The sequence below is a fragment of the Chiloscyllium plagiosum genome, unplaced genomic scaffold (genome assembly GCF_037043375.1).
Source record: "Chiloscyllium plagiosum isolate Xiang-an unplaced genomic scaffold, Cpla_swu_hap1 HiC_scaffold_33, whole genome shotgun sequence".
Lineage (NCBI taxonomy): Eukaryota > Metazoa > Chordata > Chondrichthyes > Orectolobiformes > Hemiscylliidae > Chiloscyllium > Chiloscyllium plagiosum.
Window position 1 is genome coordinate 20243283 of NW_028270171.1, and position 17197 is coordinate 20260479.

A 17197-nucleotide genomic window follows, 5' to 3' on the forward strand; every position below is an offset into this window, starting at 1 on the left:
ATAGGCAAAGTCTTTTCCCTGGGGTCGGGGAGTCCAGACCTAGAGGACATAGGTTTAGGGTGAGAGGGGAAAGATATAAAAGAGATCTAAGGGGCAACTTTTTCACGCAGAGGGTGGTACGTGTATGGAATGAGCTGCCAGAGGAAGTGGTGGAGGCTTTCAATTGCAACATTTAAGAGGCATTTGGATGGGTATATGAATAGGAAGGGTTTGGAGGGATATGGGCCGGGTGCTGGCAGGTGGGACTGGATTGGATTGGGATATCTGGTCGGCATGGACAGGTTGGACCGAAAGGTCTGTTTCCATGCTGTACAGCTCTATGACTCGAATAAAGCCTTGGTTATAGTATGCTTTATGAATCATGCTCTCAATCTCTCCTGCCACATTCATTGACTTGTGCACCTACCCATACATTCTAGTCCTTCAGCTCCTGCACCCTATTTAGGGTTGTGCCCTTTATTTTATAATTCATCTGAATGTTATTTGTACCAAAGGTCACCTTTCTCTGTATTGAAGTGCACCTGCCACCTGCCTGTCCATTCCACCAACTTGTCAATGTTCTTCTGGTGTTCTACAGCATTATCTTCACAGTTCACAACGCTTTCAAACTCGTGCTCTGTGCACCAAGGTCTAGGGAAAGGAAGGGTCTCAACACTGTCCCTTATCAAACCCCATTACAAACTTTACTTCACCCCAAAAAAAACTCACCCATTTGCTGCTGCTATAACATGGGTTGCATTTCCTGGGATTTAGAAGATTACGGTGAGGTTTGATCAAACTTTTCATAGATATTACGATGAACTGACAACATAACTGGAGAGTAACGATCTCTGGGAAATCTAGGACAAGGGAACATCATCGTAAATTAGACAGAGCTTTCAGGAGTAAATTAGGAAATATCTTTACTTATAAAAGGCGATCGAGGTTCATTACTCAAATCCACAAATTTCAATTCACGCTAAATTTTAAAACGGTCATTGATTTTGTTCAATGAAGGTTATAAGGGGATACAACAGAGATCAAACATAATCCCATTGGATAATAGAACAGGCTTGACGGGACGAATGACCTTCCCCATTGTTTCATTGATGGGGAGAACGGGAAAGAGGAGGTCTTCATGTACTGACACACAATGTTGCTCTCTCTATCATAAAAGAGTCTTTAATTTCTCATTTTAAATCTGAGAGAGAGGAATTTGCGAACAACACATTAACATCACACAGCAATGGTAGGTGGGTAAGAGCAGGAAAGACTCCCTGTCAGCCTCACGAGGAAAGGAATGTTGGAAACTCTCAGATCATTTTCTCTGGTTCCAGATCACAATGTGCATGCAAAAAAAATAGATGTTACCACAGCCAACCTGGTCTCCCTGAGTGAGCTGTCACATTTTGGCAACAGTGAGATCTACTTCCAGTGCCACGTCTATCGACAATCTTATCCCTACCTCAGAAATGTTGTGGGCACAAGTCCTATTCCAGAGATTTGAGTGCAAGGAAATCCATGTCGATATTCCACTGAGGGAGTGTAGTACTGCCAGAGAGAAAATATTGTTTTTGGCTATAATGAGGGAACTGTGAGATATTCCCCTGTCACTCCTTTGGAAAGGAGACTCCCCAGTCATAATACCATTAGAATTGGGAGCAGGAGCGGGCCATTCAGCCTTCCCAATCCTGGCAGTGCTGAGCTGGAAGTTTGGAACTACGGTGAGGTGGGGGAAGGGGAAATGCTCCTGACGGATACGAAATGCTCCCGATGCGGTCTCCTCTACATTGGGGAGACTGGGCGCCTCCTAGCAGAGCGCTTTAGGGAACATTACTGGGACACCCGCACCAATCAACCACACCGCCCCGTGGCCCAACATTTCAACTCCCCCTCCCACTCTGCCGAGGACATGGAGGTCCTGGGCCTCCTTCACTGCCGCTCCCTCACCACCAGACACCCGGAGGAAGAACGCCTCATCTTCCGCCTCGGAACACTTCAACCCCAGGGCATCAATGTGGACTTCAACAGTTTCCTCATTTCCCCTTCCCCCACCTCACCCTAGTTCCAAACTTCCAGCTCAGCACTGTCCCCATGACTTGTCCGGACTTGTCTGACCTGCCTATCTTCTTTTCCACCTATCCACTCCACCCTCTCCTCCCTGACCTATCACCTTCATCCCCTCCCCCACTCACCTATTGTACTCTATGCTACTTTCTCCCCACCCCCACCCTCCTCTAGCTTATCTCTCCATCCTTCAAGCTCTCTGCCTTTATTCCTGATGAAGGGCTTTTGCCCGAAACATCGATTTTACTGCTCCTCGGATGCTGCCTGAACTGCTGTGCTCTTCCAGCACCACTAATCCAGAACCACAGCAAAAATGGTTGACTTTAACTACCCTCTGGGCAATTAGCGGTAGGCAATAAGTGCTGGCCTAGCCAGTAACATATACATCCTATGAATGAATGCTAAAAAAAAATGGCATTTGATGGTAGCTTTTCTCTGTACATAACAGAAGCCCAGTTTTCTGCATTATAAGAGCAATGGTGCTTCAAAAATACTTTGTGGGCTCCATGGCTCATTAAGACATTTTGAAAGGGGCTATATGCATCTGAGTCTTTCTTTTACACAATCTTCGGCCCCAAAATGCCTTCCAGCCAATGCAATATTTTTGAAGAGCAGCCATTGTTTTAATGTAGGAACCCATTTGTCACTCAGAAAATAATTTCAGCTCCCAACCCTTGAAATGAAGCTTGGAATAAGATTGTTCAATTTGTTGACTTGTAAGAAGATTCACAAGGATGTCGCCAAGGTTGGAGGGTTTGAGCTGTAGGGAGAGGCTGAATAGGCTGGGGTTAGTTTCCCTGCAGCGTCGGAGGTTGAGGGGTGACCTTATAGAGATTTATAAAATCACGAGGGGCGTGGATAGAATGAATAGACAAGGTCTGTTCCCCAGGATAGGGGAGTCCAAAACTAGAGTGCATTGGTTTAAGGTGAAGAGGGGAAAGATTTAAGAGGGATTTAAGGGACAACATTTTCATGCAGAGGGTGGTGCGTGTATGGAATGAGTTGCCAGACGATGTGGTGGATGCTGGTACACTTCCAACATTTAAAAGACATCTGGATGGGTTCATGAATAGGAAGGGTTTAGAGGGATATGGGTCAAGTGTTGGCAAATGGGACTAGATTAATTTAAAATATCTGCTCGGCATGTACGGGTTGGACCAAATGGTCTGTCTCTGTGCTGTACATCTCTACGAATGTGTTTTTTTAATTAGCCTGAATTGCTGGCTCCTCCGGCAACAGTTTGAGGCTAAATTAAAACAAAAACCTAGAATCTCAATTAATGCAGCAAAGGTATCAAAACGTGGCAATGAATACTTCCCCGATACTTTCTCGTGGAGCAATTTTAAGGTTGCTAAGTTTATTTTGAAAACAAAAGCTAAGAGTACAGAGAAAAGGTTGGAGACCTGCAACAGGTCACTGTGTATTTAAGACATACACTGAACCTCGCTCACTTTATATTAACACAAAGACCTGTGGATGATGGACATCTACTGCAAAAATGGAGAGTGCTGGTGGGTGACTGGAAGTGAAATATTAACTGTATTTCTCCTTCAATACATGCTGCAAGTTCTGTTGTGTTTCTCTACCATTCTGGGTACTTGGTCTAGCCCTGTCTGTCTGAGCATCTTCAAGAATTTTCCACGCTTATCACAAATCTATGGGGAATGATTACTTAGTGGGATTATCTCTAAACTATTAATCCAGAGAACCAGATATTGTTGTGGGAACCTGGGTTGAAATCTGACCTGGAATTTGAATTTAATTAAATAACAATCTAGAATTGAAAGTCTAATGATGACTGTGTAACCATTGTCTGGGAAAACCATGTTTGGGTCACTAATGCCCTTAAAGGAATGAAATCTGGTCGATATGTGACTCCCTCAGGGCAATTAGGTGATGGACAATAAATCCTGTGAATAAATACATTTTTAAAGTTATATTAGTGCAGGTAAGGATGGCATAAATATTCAAATACTTTTTTCCCATTGTGGGCCAATTTGGGGCTTGGAAGTTGGGAATCCTCAGTGAGAATGGAAAGTGTGAGATTGGGCCCTGTGAGAGCAGGGATGCAAATGTTATAAATTAGATAGAGCAACATGTCAACCCTTGCTGTCTCAGAGTTCCCAAAATTACAACTTGCAACTCCACTTGGTCTCCTAATCCCCCAGATGAGAAGCTCTTTAATGGAATGACACAGCAAATATTTTGACAGAAGCATCTTCAACAAACATTTCGCCTAGAGCTGTTCCATTTATCAGCATTGAATTGCAACTTGTCTCCTTAAAGTGATCTAGCAGTGGGTAAGTCGATAGGTTTGGCAGAAGGATTCAGAAAAGATTTACTAGGATGTTGCCATGTTTGAAACGTTTGAGCTATATGAAGATGCTGAATAATCTGGGGCTGTTTTCCCTGCAGGGTCGGAGGCTGAGGGGTGACCTTACAGAGTTTTATAAAATTATGAGGGGCATGGAGAGGGTGAATAGCCAAGTTCTTTTCCCCAGGGTGAGGGAGTCCAAAACTAGAGGACTTAGGTTTAAGGTGAAGAGGGGAAAGATTTAAAAGAGACCTAAGGGACAACTTTTTCACACAGGAGGGTGGTGTATGTATGGAATGAGCTGCCAGAGGAAGTGGTTGAGGCTGGTACAATTATAACATTTAAAAGGCAACTGGATGGGTACGTGAATAGGAAGGGTTTGGAGCGATATGGCAAATGGGACAAGATTCATTTAAGATATTTGATCTGCATGGACGAGTTGAACCGAAGAGTCTGTTTCCGTGCTGTATGTCTCTGTGACTCAGTGAATTGAAAATTACCGCATGTTATTGAACAACCTGTATTTTTCCACAATTAGATTTGGGAAAATATTGCATTTCGCACTTAATCTGTCTCCGACAAACCCAATTCTGGTGAAGCTGCTTCATTAGCTGGTTAAGTGATTGTTAAAGTTCACTATAAAAAGTCAGTTTTTTTTACTGAAGATAGTAAGCATGCTTTAACCAACTGGTAAATGATTGCCAGGCAATCTCTCTTGTGCAGGGCATAGGCAATTACCAGTGACCAATCTCATTTCTTCAAGTTGTGAAATGTTTTCAGGTCGTTTCATAAATTTTTAATTTCAACCTTTTTGTTTTTCCTCCCTGGTTATTTCTTTCTCCTCTCTTCATTCAACCTTTCAGATATTCTCCCAATCGACAGGTTCAGAGATGTTATTTCACACCTCTAGAGCTGGTGGGATTTGAACCCATGCCTCCTGGCTCAGGGGTAGGGACACTACCACTGCACCACAAGAGCTCCCCACATCCAAGCTTTCAATCCCGCATTTTATTTTTCTTCCTGCTTCTGATTTTGATTTCAAATATATTGGTTCGAAATCCAGCTCTATCTTCCTCTTTTGAATTCTCAATCTGTAAGTCTCATCAGTTGAGAGGATACACAGGATGGGGACTCCTGGCTAGATACCTAATCAAAAGTTTCAGGTGAATTTCCTACAGTGAATAGGTGCCTAAGTTACAAATGAAGAGCTGTTGCGTGACCTGAATAATTTATATATAAACCAGTGGTTATTTAAAAGCAAATTGCAGATTGCACTTGCTATGAAATAATATGAAACTAGGATTGTGTGAAATACTCAAATTAAACTTTCTGGTGGTTTCTGTGAAAGATAATAGAATGTACGTGAAACCCTTCAGATAATTTCAACTCAGAGGAATGTGTCTTCAGCAGAGAATGCAGAGCAAGGACCTAATTCAAAACTTAGGATATTTAAACTTTATTCTTTCATGGGATGTATATGTCGCTGGCAAGGCCAGTATTTATTGCCAGTCCCTAATTGCCCTTGATCTGAATGGCTTGCTGGGCCCTCTCAGAAAGCAATTGAGATTCAACCACATTTACTTAAATTGAAAAAATATACTTTGTTCATAAAAATTATGTCTGTCAGTATGTACAAAAAGATTCTGATGCTGTTCTATATCATCATTCCAATGAGGAAAAAAGTACACAAACAGTACATTGGAATTTTACATCTACTGTACAAGATAATGAGGGGCATAGATAGAGTTGATAGTCAGAGACTTTTTCCCAGGGCAGAAATTGTTAACACGAGGGGGTCATAGTTTTAAGCTGTTTGGCGGAAAGTATAGAGGGGATGTCAGAGGCAGGTTCTTTACACAGAGAGTTGTGAGAGCATGGAATGCGTTGCCAACAGCAGTTGTGGAAGCGAGGTCATTGGGGATATTTAAGAGACTGCTGGACATGCATATGGTCACAGAAATCTGAGAGTTCAAACATTAGGTTTACCTCACATGAGGATCAATGGTCGGCACAACATCGTGGGCTGAAGGGCCTGTTCTGTACTGTACTGTTCTATGTTCTATGTTCTATGAACTACTGCGCAGTTGCAAATAGCAGTTTTCAGTAGGAAAATCTTTTACATTTTGAGGCAAAGAGACAGTCTGATAACTGAACTGACCATCATTAAACTTCAACAGAAAGACCTCAGACAATGTTCTTTCCCCACTGCGCCTTGGCGGCAGCTGCCCCAAGCTTCAGTGCATCCCTCAGCAGGTAGTCCTGGACCTTGGAATGTACCAGTCTGCAACACTCAGTCAGGGTCAACTCCTCATGCACTGGAAGACCAGCAAGTTTCAGACAGAACAAAAAGCGTCTTTCACTGGGTTGATGGTCCTCCAGGCACAGTCGATGTTTGTCTCGGTGTGTGTCCTGGGGAACAGACTGTAGAGCACAGAGTCTCGCGTCATGGATGAACCTCTGGGTCTGGAGTCACATGAGCCCAGCCTGGGTAGGGACTGGAGGATCTGATGGGCTTTCATAACAATCCACTTCATGGTCATCATTACTGAGATCTGATTCCAGACTTAGTTAATCGAGTTTAAATTCAACAAACTGCTGTGATGAGATTTGAACCCATGTCCCTCGAGAATGAGCCTGATCTTTTGTACATAAGGCAGTGAATACCATCATCTCCTCTCTGAGGAAATAATGAAAGATCTCATGGAGTTTGAACAAGATCTGTACCCTGGAACTGCCCTGGATTGCTGCCTGTAATTGACAAATAGACAGTGTATCATTTCTGAGCTATCCAAACTTTTCTTTACTCATTTTGTTTTTGCATTCTCTTTTAAGACAGAGATGAGGGGATTTCTTTTCTCTCTCAGCGTCCTTTTGGAACTCAGTGTCTCAGCAGACAGGATCCATGAATAATTTTGAGGCTATGTGGTGGATTGATTCTTATTAGGTATGGAATCGAAGTTGATCCGGGACAGGGTGGCACAGTGGCTCAGTGGTCAGCACCGCTGTCTCACAGCGCCAGGGACCCACGTTCAGTTCCAGCCTCGGGTGACTGTCTGTGTGGAGTTTGCACATGCTCCCCCTGTGTCTGCATGGGCTCCCTCCAGGTGATCCGGTTTCCTCCCACAACCCAAAGTTTAGGGTGAATTGGCCATGCAATATTGCCCATAGTGTTCAGGGATGTGTAGGTTAGGCATTAGTCAGGGGAATATGTGGACTAATAGGGTAGGGGAATGGGTCAGTGTGGGATTACTCTTCGGAGGGTTGGTGTGAACTTGTTGGGCTGAAGGGCCTATGTCCACGTTGTAGTGATTCTACGAAAAGGTGGGAATGTGGAATGGGAAACAGATCAGAATGATCTTATAGAATGGCTGAATGGCCTACTTTTTCTTGGAATTTGTACATTTGTGTGTTCCAGCTTTCGGTGAGACCTATTTTCCTGTGAGAAAGTGTTACGTCCCCAGATATCTAGGTCACATTTCTAATGTATCCTAGCCAGACCATTCCAACTGGCTTTTATCAGACAATCCTTTTTGGACCTCAGTAGAACAACGAGACGAGAGTTTGGCTTGTACTGTCACTAACATTGATGGTGCATATGAATGATGCTGTTGACATAACCGTCCTATTTGAAATGGTTATTTGGTTTTGCTGTTGAAATACCTCCACAGAGGCCCGTGTCCCATCACCAAGTCACCCGTTAGTTACACATACATATTACTTGACACTGATCCAGCTCCCTCAGAGCCAGCTCTCAGAGTGAACAGAATCGTGTTTCTATCTGTCAACCAAGGCTCCCTGATTAGACCAGGTTAACAGCCCCAGTCAGGGGTCTCATATTCTATGAGGCCCGCCTGGCCGATCTCATTCCAATCATCTTGCTGATCAATAGACAATAGTTGGCTAATGGCTAAAGTTTAAAACTATTATAAAACTATTAAAAGTTATTCCTCTTAATATGGTTATTTTTATTTCACCATGTACTGCAGATGTCTGTCAATTTCACTCCAAATTTCACTCCAGGCATATGTGCAAACACTAACATAAAGGATCAAAAATACCTATAAAAATGACTAGGATCCAGGTTATAATAATTATTCCATTAAACAAAAGAAACTGGTCACTCAGGGGTTAGCACTGCTACCTCATAGTGCCAGGCACCTGGATTCGATGCCATCCTGAAGTGACTGTCTGTGTGAAGTTTGCACATTCTCCCTGTGGCTGTGTGGGTTTCCTCCAGGCGCTGCAGTTTCCTGCCACAGTTCAAAGATGTGCAGGATAAGTGGATTGGCCATGCTAAATTGCCCATAGTGTTCAGGAATGTGAAGGTTAGGTGGGTTAGCCATGGGAAATACAGGATTACAGGGATAGGGTAGGGAATTGGATCTGGGTGGGATGCTCTTCGGAGGGTTGGCGTGATCTTGGTGGCTGAATGGCCTTCCTCCACACTGTAGGGATTCTGTAGTTCTATTGGAACACCTGCCAATCAGGAGGGATGGGGATAGAGGCAGCACCATAAGGGGTAATGTCCCCGGATAGTAATCGATGGACCGAAAGGCCTACCTCTGAACCTACATCTTGTATTCTTAACTCATGTCAATCTGGTCTATATGTGACTCCAGACCTGCAGCAATGTGTTTGACCCTTAAGTGGCTTCCAGGCCCTTTCCACTGACACATTGTGAAGCAAATCCTGTCAAAAAATAAAATGAAATTGATCAAATTTCTCCAGCTGAAGGCCTCAGAGGGTGGCGATTCCGTGAATGTGGAGAAACTATTGCCAGTGTCAGTGACCAGAGAACACAGTGACAGAAGAACGTGGGGGAACGATCTGTTTGAGGGGAGCTGCTGTGGTCTGGGAGGGCAGTGGAAGCAGATTCAATCATTTGCAAGAGAATTAAATAAGTAGTTGTAAATGAAAAGAGGAACACATCAGGCTGTGGGCAAGGAGCTGCGTGAGTGGTACCAATTGAAGAGCTCTTTGTAAGATGTGGCACAGGTACAATGGGAGAAATGTCCTCTTTCTCTGATTCTATTTGCAATATCAAGAAAAGTAACGAACAGGACCTGCCCAAAATGGCTGCTCATAGGAAACCACAAAGACTAATTTTCCATTATACTCGAATCTAGGTCAACGACTTGGAAACTTCTGTCGAAGGGGCTTTGCTGAATCAGTACATCGGTCACTCTGACAAAGAGAAGCTTACTTCTCTATTTCTGCCCACTGCCACCCCCTTCATCACCTGACAACAGTGTAATGCAATGAAGATTGAGAATACGACCCACCAGCAGTACACTACAGCTCAGATAGCTCCCAAGGGGACTTAAACATGGCTGACAAGGGAAGCCAACAGCATAAAAGCAAAAGAAAAAGCATACGATGTGGGGGTGAAGATGATTGGGAATCCTTTAAAAGCCAGTGGAAGATACCTTAAAAAGCAAAAGGAAGGGAGAAGATGAAATATCAGGCTAAGCAAGTTAGAAATATAAGATTGCAAAAAATGCTTTTAGATATACACAGGGTAAGAGTGGACATTGAACCACTGGAAAATGAAGCTGGAGAAGTAGCAATGGGGAACAAATAAATGGCGGGAGAACTGAATAGGCACTTTACATCAATCTTCATGGTGGAAGACACCAGCGGCATGCTAGAACTTCAAGAGAGTCAGGGGGCAGAGGTTAATGTCATGGCCGTCACTAAGGAGAAGGTGTTTGCGAAGCTGAGAGGTCTGAAGGTGGATAAATCACCAAATGGACTGAACCTCAAGAGTTCTGAAAGAGATAGCTGAGGAGATTGTTGAGATACTGATGGTGATCTTTCAGGAATCACTGGGGTCAGAGAGGGTTCCAGAGGACTGGAAAATGGTGAATTTAACACCCCTGTTTAAGAAGGGAGGGAGACAGAAGACAAAGCCCGTTAGCCTGATCTCAGACATTGGTAAGATTATAGTGTTCATTCTTCAGGATGAGATTGCGGAGTACTTGGAAATGCTTGGTTAAATAAGGCTGAGTCAAGCACAGCTTCATCAAAGGGAGGTCATGCCCCACAAATCTGTTACAATTCTTTGAGGAGGTGATGAGCAGGTTAGACAAAGGAGAGCCAGTGGACATGATCTATTAAGATTTCCAGAAGGCCTTTGACAAGGAGTTGCATAGGAGGCTGCTAAATAAGATAAGATCCCATGGTAATAGGGGCAAGGTACTGGCATGGATAGAGGATTGGCTGACTGGCAGGAGGCAGAGAATAGGGATAACTGGATCCTTTTCAGGATGGCAGCTGATGACGAGTGAATTTCCACAAGGGTCACTGATGGGGCTACAAATATTCATGTATGATCTGGATGAAGGAACTGAGGGCATTGTTGCTAATTTTGCAGATGACACTAAGATAGGAGGAACAGGTAGTGTTGAGGAAGCAGGGAGGCTGAAGAAGGACTTAGACAGGTTAGGAAAGTGGGCAAAGAAGTTGCAGATGGAATATAATGTGGGAGGACAAAGGGAGGTGTGGACTATTTTCTAAACGGGGGAAGGCTTCAGAAATCTGAAGCACAAAGAGAGTTGGGAGTTCTAGTTCAGGATTCTCTTAAGGTTAACACGCAGGTTAAGTTGGTTAGGAAGGCAAATTCAATGTTAGCATTCATTTTAAACATTTCACTTTAACAATTCATTTTAAGTTGTGGGACAGTGGTAACACCCCTACCGCTGAGCCAGAAGGATTGGGTTCAAGTCTCATCTGCTCCAGATATGTGCAATAGCATCTCTGAACAGGTCGATTAGAAAATATCTCCATTGTTGGTTAAGGAAGAAAGAGTAAAGATTGGTGGTGAACCATTGTTTTTTAAGAGAGGCAGAAATAAGCAGTGATTCCCACTCAGCTTGGTGTAAGGAGTTGCTGCTCCCCACGATTAATGACTTGAGGTATACAGGGCCTGACTTCAAAGCCCACAATGCCTCAAAATGTGGAAGTTTGCTAAACAAAAGGGAGGCACGAGAACAGAAGAGATTTTCCAGGGTGTTGCCAGGAATGGAGGGTTTCAGTTATGAGGAGAGGCTGGATGGGCTGGGACTTTTTCACTGGAGTGTAGGAGGTTGAGGGTGACCTTATAGAGGTCTATAAAATTATGAGGGGTATAGGTGAGGTGAATGGTAGATGTCTTTTCCCTAGGGTGGGGGATTTCAAGACCTGGGGGGCATTTTTTTAAGGGGAGATGAGAGATTTTAAAAATACATGAGGGGCAATCTTTTTACACAGAGAGTGGTTTGTGTGTGGAATGAACTTCCAGAGGAAGTGGTGGATATGGGTATAGTTGCAATGTTTAAAAGACGTTTGAATAAATTCCTGAATAAGCAATGTTTGGAGGGATATGGGTCAAGTGCAGGCAGGTGGGACTAGTTTAATTTGGGAACATGGTCGGCATGGACTGGTTGGACCAAAAGGGTCTGTATGACTCTAGCAGTAGATGCTACAAATGCCAAGTTGGCCACAGCTTGGCTCGATGGTGCCAGTGATTCCTTGACATTTGCTTAGATTCTGAATCATCTCCACACCTCAGCTCAGCGAAGGATTGTGATCAGCCGCATAGCAAACCCAAGGTTCCATTTAAATGAAAGAGAAATGGAGGTTGGAACTGTTTTAACTTACAGTATACTTACATGTGTTTCTCATCCAAAATCTCACCTCAGTGGTTCAAATTTAATTCAGAGATTGGGATTTGCAATTTGTGGGAGGTATAACAATCAGCAAGCAGTGATGACTAGGGACTGGGACCATTATGAAGAAGTTCAATATGTTTGTTACCTCATGGAGTGCAACTATAAAACTAAGGTGAGCTGCTTTCACAGAATCAGAGTTTTCGAGATGTTTGAAAGAACTCAGGGACTTGCATTGTACAGTATTCATCTCTTTGCTAATTTCTTATGCTATTATTTACACATTTCCCAGCTTCAAAACAAACCTCAGGAGGTTATAGATTGGCTGGTACGTTAGGCAGGCACAGGGCAGATGGAATTGGATGCTGAGAAATGTGAAGTTTGGCTGGAGGAATGCAGAGAGGATGGCTGTGCCGATTTCACAGACTAACATGTGTTTCCCCCCAGTATTTATGAATGTGGTTAACAATGTGACAGTGGACAGGTATCTCCCCCACTCCCAAGTCATACCGACTGGGAAACAGACACAATCCAAGGCACCACAGCGAACTCCCTGATCCCCTTCACAAAGGTGTTATGAGATAGATCATATAGGAGCAGAAGTAGGTAATTCAGCCCACCAGGTCCATTCCATTATTTGATCATGTTTGATATGTTTCTCAACCCCATTGTCCTGCCTTCTCCCCATAACCCTTGATCCCCTTACCAATCAAGAACCTAACCATCTCTTTAAATACATTCAACGACTTGGCCTTCACAGCCTTCTGCGGCCATGAGTTCCACACATTCTCCGGCCTCTGACTGAAGAAATTCCTCCTCATCTCTATTCTAAAGGGTCGTCCCACAAGTTCTATTGGTGGAAACATCTTCTCCACATCCACTTTATCCACGCCTCTCAGTATTCTGCAAGTTTCAATCAGATCCCCTCTCATCCTTAGAAACTCCATCGAGTACAGGAAAAAAACAAGTCAATTAAACATCGCCTAAATGCAGATTCCCACTAAAATGTAAAAATGCTGCAGAGGTTCAGCTTTCACGTCATTTTATTTAAACATCTAACTATTTGGCTTTTATGTATATGTATGTTTTAGTTTAGTAATGGGACACTTTAATTTTTATCTTTATCAAATTTTTATTTATAATGTGATTTGGATCCCTGTTGCTTAGTGAATCTGACTTTTAACCCCTTGGATGTAATTAATTACTCTGATTCCATCTACTTGTTTGTATCATCAGTAAATTTGGATATATTGCAGGTGGATCCCTTAGTGATTTACCAGGATGTTGATAGGAATGGAGTATAAGTAGAACGGAAAGACTGGGACTTCTTTTTACTGAATTATACGAGGTTGTGGGGTGACTTTATTGAGGTTTTAAAATCATGAGGGGCATAGATGAAGTGAATGACAAGGGTCTTTTCACTAGGATGAGGAAGTTCAAAACTAGAAGGCACATTTAAAAAGGACATGAGGGGCAACGTTTTTACATAACTGGTGTGTGGAGTGAACTTCCAGAGGAAGTGGTAGATGCAGGTACAGTTACAACGTTTAAGACACTTGGATAAGTTCATGAACAGGAAAGGTTTGGAGGGATATAGGCGATAAGCGGGGAGGTGGGACTAATTTAGTTTGGGAACATGGTCAGTGTGGACTGGTTTGACTGAAAAGTCTGTTTCCGTACTTAATAACTCTACGAATCAATAACAATTGACAGTAGTTGAATTGGATTAGCCTTTGATCCAAGATTTTTATTAAATTCAAATTTCACCACCATTCTCATGAAATTTAAACAGTGCCCCCAAAACCATAAGCTTGGGGAGTTCTGGATTACTCGTCCTCTGACATTACCCCTCTCCCGCCATTTCCACTAGGTGGGACATTCATTTGGAAAGCCAGTACAGGTGCAATGGGCTGAATAGCCTCCTTCTGTGCCACAACAATTCTGTGGTTATTTATATATTTACTGTGTACCTTGGTTTAACACCTCCTCTGCCCTCAGCACTGACTGAATTATACCGCTGCTCCATTTAGCAGATTCCCACAATCTCTATTCGCCGAGGTCTGCATTGACACCTCTCCGTATGAAGATGTGCTTTGGTTGCTTTGAATAACCAAGGTATTAATCAAAAGAGGGCAATTTCCTGTCATATAGAAGTCTATTATCTAATTAACTAGTTTCACGGGGTCACCACAAACTACATTATCCACGAATCCTTAAAATTCAACTTTTATTCTGTTGGTTCCTGAAGATTTTTGAATATTTTTATCCTCCCTCTGTACCTTTATCTGACTTTTTTCTCCTTAATTCGTTGTCACATCCAAATAGATTACTGCTCTATTTTGTCTGGCTTTCTGATGCTTTATGTCAGCCCAGCTACCTTTTGTTCTAAGTCCTGATAAAAGCAGAAAAATCACTTTCTCCTTCGCTATTGATGCACTTCCAGCATTTTCTGTTCCCATTCCCAAATTCTGATGCTCATCATGTCTGATGCTGCATTTTGGTTGGTCAAATCAGGGAAGGCATATACACTTAATGGTAAGGTCTTGGGGAGTGTCGCTGAACAGAGACCCTGGAGTGCAGGTTCATAGTTCCTTGAAAGTGGGGTCCCACGTAGATAGGAAAGTGAAGAAGGCGTTTGGTATGCTTGCCTTTATTGGTAAATGCATTGAGTGCTGAGGTTGGAATGTCATGTTGTGACAGGATATTGGTTTGTCCACTTTTGGAACACTGCATACAATTCTGCTCTCCCTGCTTGAAACTTGTGAAAGGGTTCAGAAAAGATTTACAAGGATGTTACCAGTGTTGGAGGGTTTGAGCTATGTGAAGAGGCTGAATATGCTGGGGCTATTTTCCCTGGACTGTTGGAGGCTGAGGGGTGACCTTATAGAGATTTATAAAATCATGAAGAACATGGGTGAATAGTCTAGGTTTTTTCCTCAGGATAGGAGAGACCAAAAGTAGAAGGCGTAGGTTTAGGGTGAGAGGGGAAAGATTTAAAAGGGACCAAAGGGACAACATTTTCACGTAGAGGGTGGTGCGTGTATGGAATGAGCTGCCAGAGGAAGTGATGGAGGCTGGTACAATTCCAACGTTTAAAAGGCACCTGGATGGGTGCATGAATAGAAAGGATTTCAAGGGATATGGTCCAAGTGCTGGAAAATGGGACTAGATTAATTTAGGATATCTGGTTGGTATGGATGAGTTGGACCGAAATGTCTGCTTCCGTGCTGTACATCTCTATGACCCTATTCTTTCAAGTTTTTTCTGTTTGTTCAACTAATCTAATCGACCCCTATTTCGCTAACCCATTAGATTGAAGTTCTGATCTATTTCAATACGTTTTGAATCCACCTGTACGTATTTTAGCAAACTTTGTGATGGACCAGCTGTGATGATACTATAGCTTTAACAGGTCGGTTTTGTCCTGGATTTATAAAGAAAGGTTTTAAGGCAGAGGTGAAGAGATGTTTATTGAAAACTTATAAAGTAAACAGCTTGTGAGGCCTTGGGTTTTTTTTTTAAAGTTGGAACAACAGAAGCAGCCTGATTTGGTAGGATCAAGCTCTCACAGAACCGGGATGTTTTAGCTTTTGTAGCTTTTTCTCAGTAGCGGTTGTTGCCGTGTCTGTTGCTACAGTACATCTCTCCCGGCGACACCCTTTCTCTGAGTTCTCTTGATGTATTTCCTCCTGCTAGAGTTGCATATGAAATAATCTTTGCCAAGGATGTGTTTATGGGATATTGCTATATTGGAACAGTTACTATTTCGATTCTGTTAAGCTTTCCAATAGAGTTGCAGCGTTGCCAATTCTTTACTTTTGTCTTTCGTTGTACTTTAACTAGAGTATATGAATAAATTGTGTTTTACTAAACGTCAAGTTGGTTTAACCAATCGAATTGCATCTGGAATGCAGCACCTTAGACTTAGGTTTAAAATAAGGAAAAGTTAGGGTCCACACTATCTTCTGAATATATTTTTAAGGCAGGTTTGGTCTGGTCATTAACACAGCAAAAAGAGAGATAACAACAAATTAAAGCTGACTAAGAAAGAAGTCTCTAATGGAAACTCGAGATCAGAAATAAAACATTCTTTTACTAGCAGACTCATGGGTTTGCTGCTATTGATGAATCTAAAGGCCATCTGAGGAAGCCTGATAAATCCATATCCCTAAATCTGCTATGTGTCTGATCCATTGTTCAAGCTGCAGATGCTCCTTTTGAAGTAAAAAAGATCTCATTTATCACCAATCAGCCCAGTGCAAAAACATCAATACAGTAATATTTTGGCTGATGTTGTGGAAAGTTGGTGGCCAACAATATTTATGTTTATCTTTATCTCCATATTATTTTCTATCTGTCTGTCTGTCTCTATATATCTCTTGTAACTCATTGGATCGTTCATCTCTTATCTCTTTCACTGGAAGGAATTTTGGAAAATTTCCGAAAGATTTTCTCAGGTGCAATATGCTTCAAAAAAAACCTGCAAACCCAATTATTAGAAAATAACACGACCACTTAAATGTTGCAATATCACCCTCTCGAATTGAGCGTTTCATCATTTTGATTAATTGCTTACTTTTTCTCTGAAGATTCCGCTGACAGGAACGGAAGGAGAAAGGATGGATCCACTTGTGTTGTCACTGAAATTAACAGGGGTTATGCCCAGTTAATGTTGAACGCCACACTGAGTAACAGAAGAGTGACGGGTGGGGCTGCCAAAAGCCAAACAAAGAGGCTCAACATGTACTGCAATGTCACGCTTGAAGATGGTCTGGGAATATTGGAGATGTGTCAGTGCGAAACCATTGAAGCAACAGCGGCAAACCATCCTGCAGAGAGTACGTTGTGTTCAAAATGCAATTGTTAAAGCTGGCCTTTATTAACTCGTGCTGTTCGGCGACTATGACTCTAAATGGTTAGATAAGTCAGGACCATTAAACTCCAGTTACACAGGGTAGGTTATTGTACCACAGAGACAGGAAGGCTGTATCTGCGTGTCTCACGTGAACTTTACCTTCATCAGGATAGCAACATGGGCCTGTCCCTTCATATGTACCTGCCCAAATATTATAGAATCCCTACAGCGCAGAAAGAGTTCATTGAATCTGCACCGTCTCTCCAAAGAGCATCCCCCCCCTCCAAATCCTAATCCTGCTTGGGGTTATTATCATGGCTCACCTACTTAATGTAC

At 42.7% G+C, this 17197-nt stretch overlaps 1 protein-coding gene across 1 annotated transcript in view; it reads left to right on the forward strand.

Moving 5' to 3' along the window:
* The window catches only part of LOC148141244 (uncharacterized), a 36667-nt gene that overhangs the window by 8163 nt on the left and 11307 nt on the right, over positions 1-17197 (forward strand). The window contains exon 3 of the mRNA XM_087978112.1: positions 16596-16844. Within this exon, the coding sequence (XP_087834238.1) occupies positions 16596-16844 (249 nt within the window). The remainder of the gene's footprint in view (positions 1-16595; positions 16845-17197) is intronic.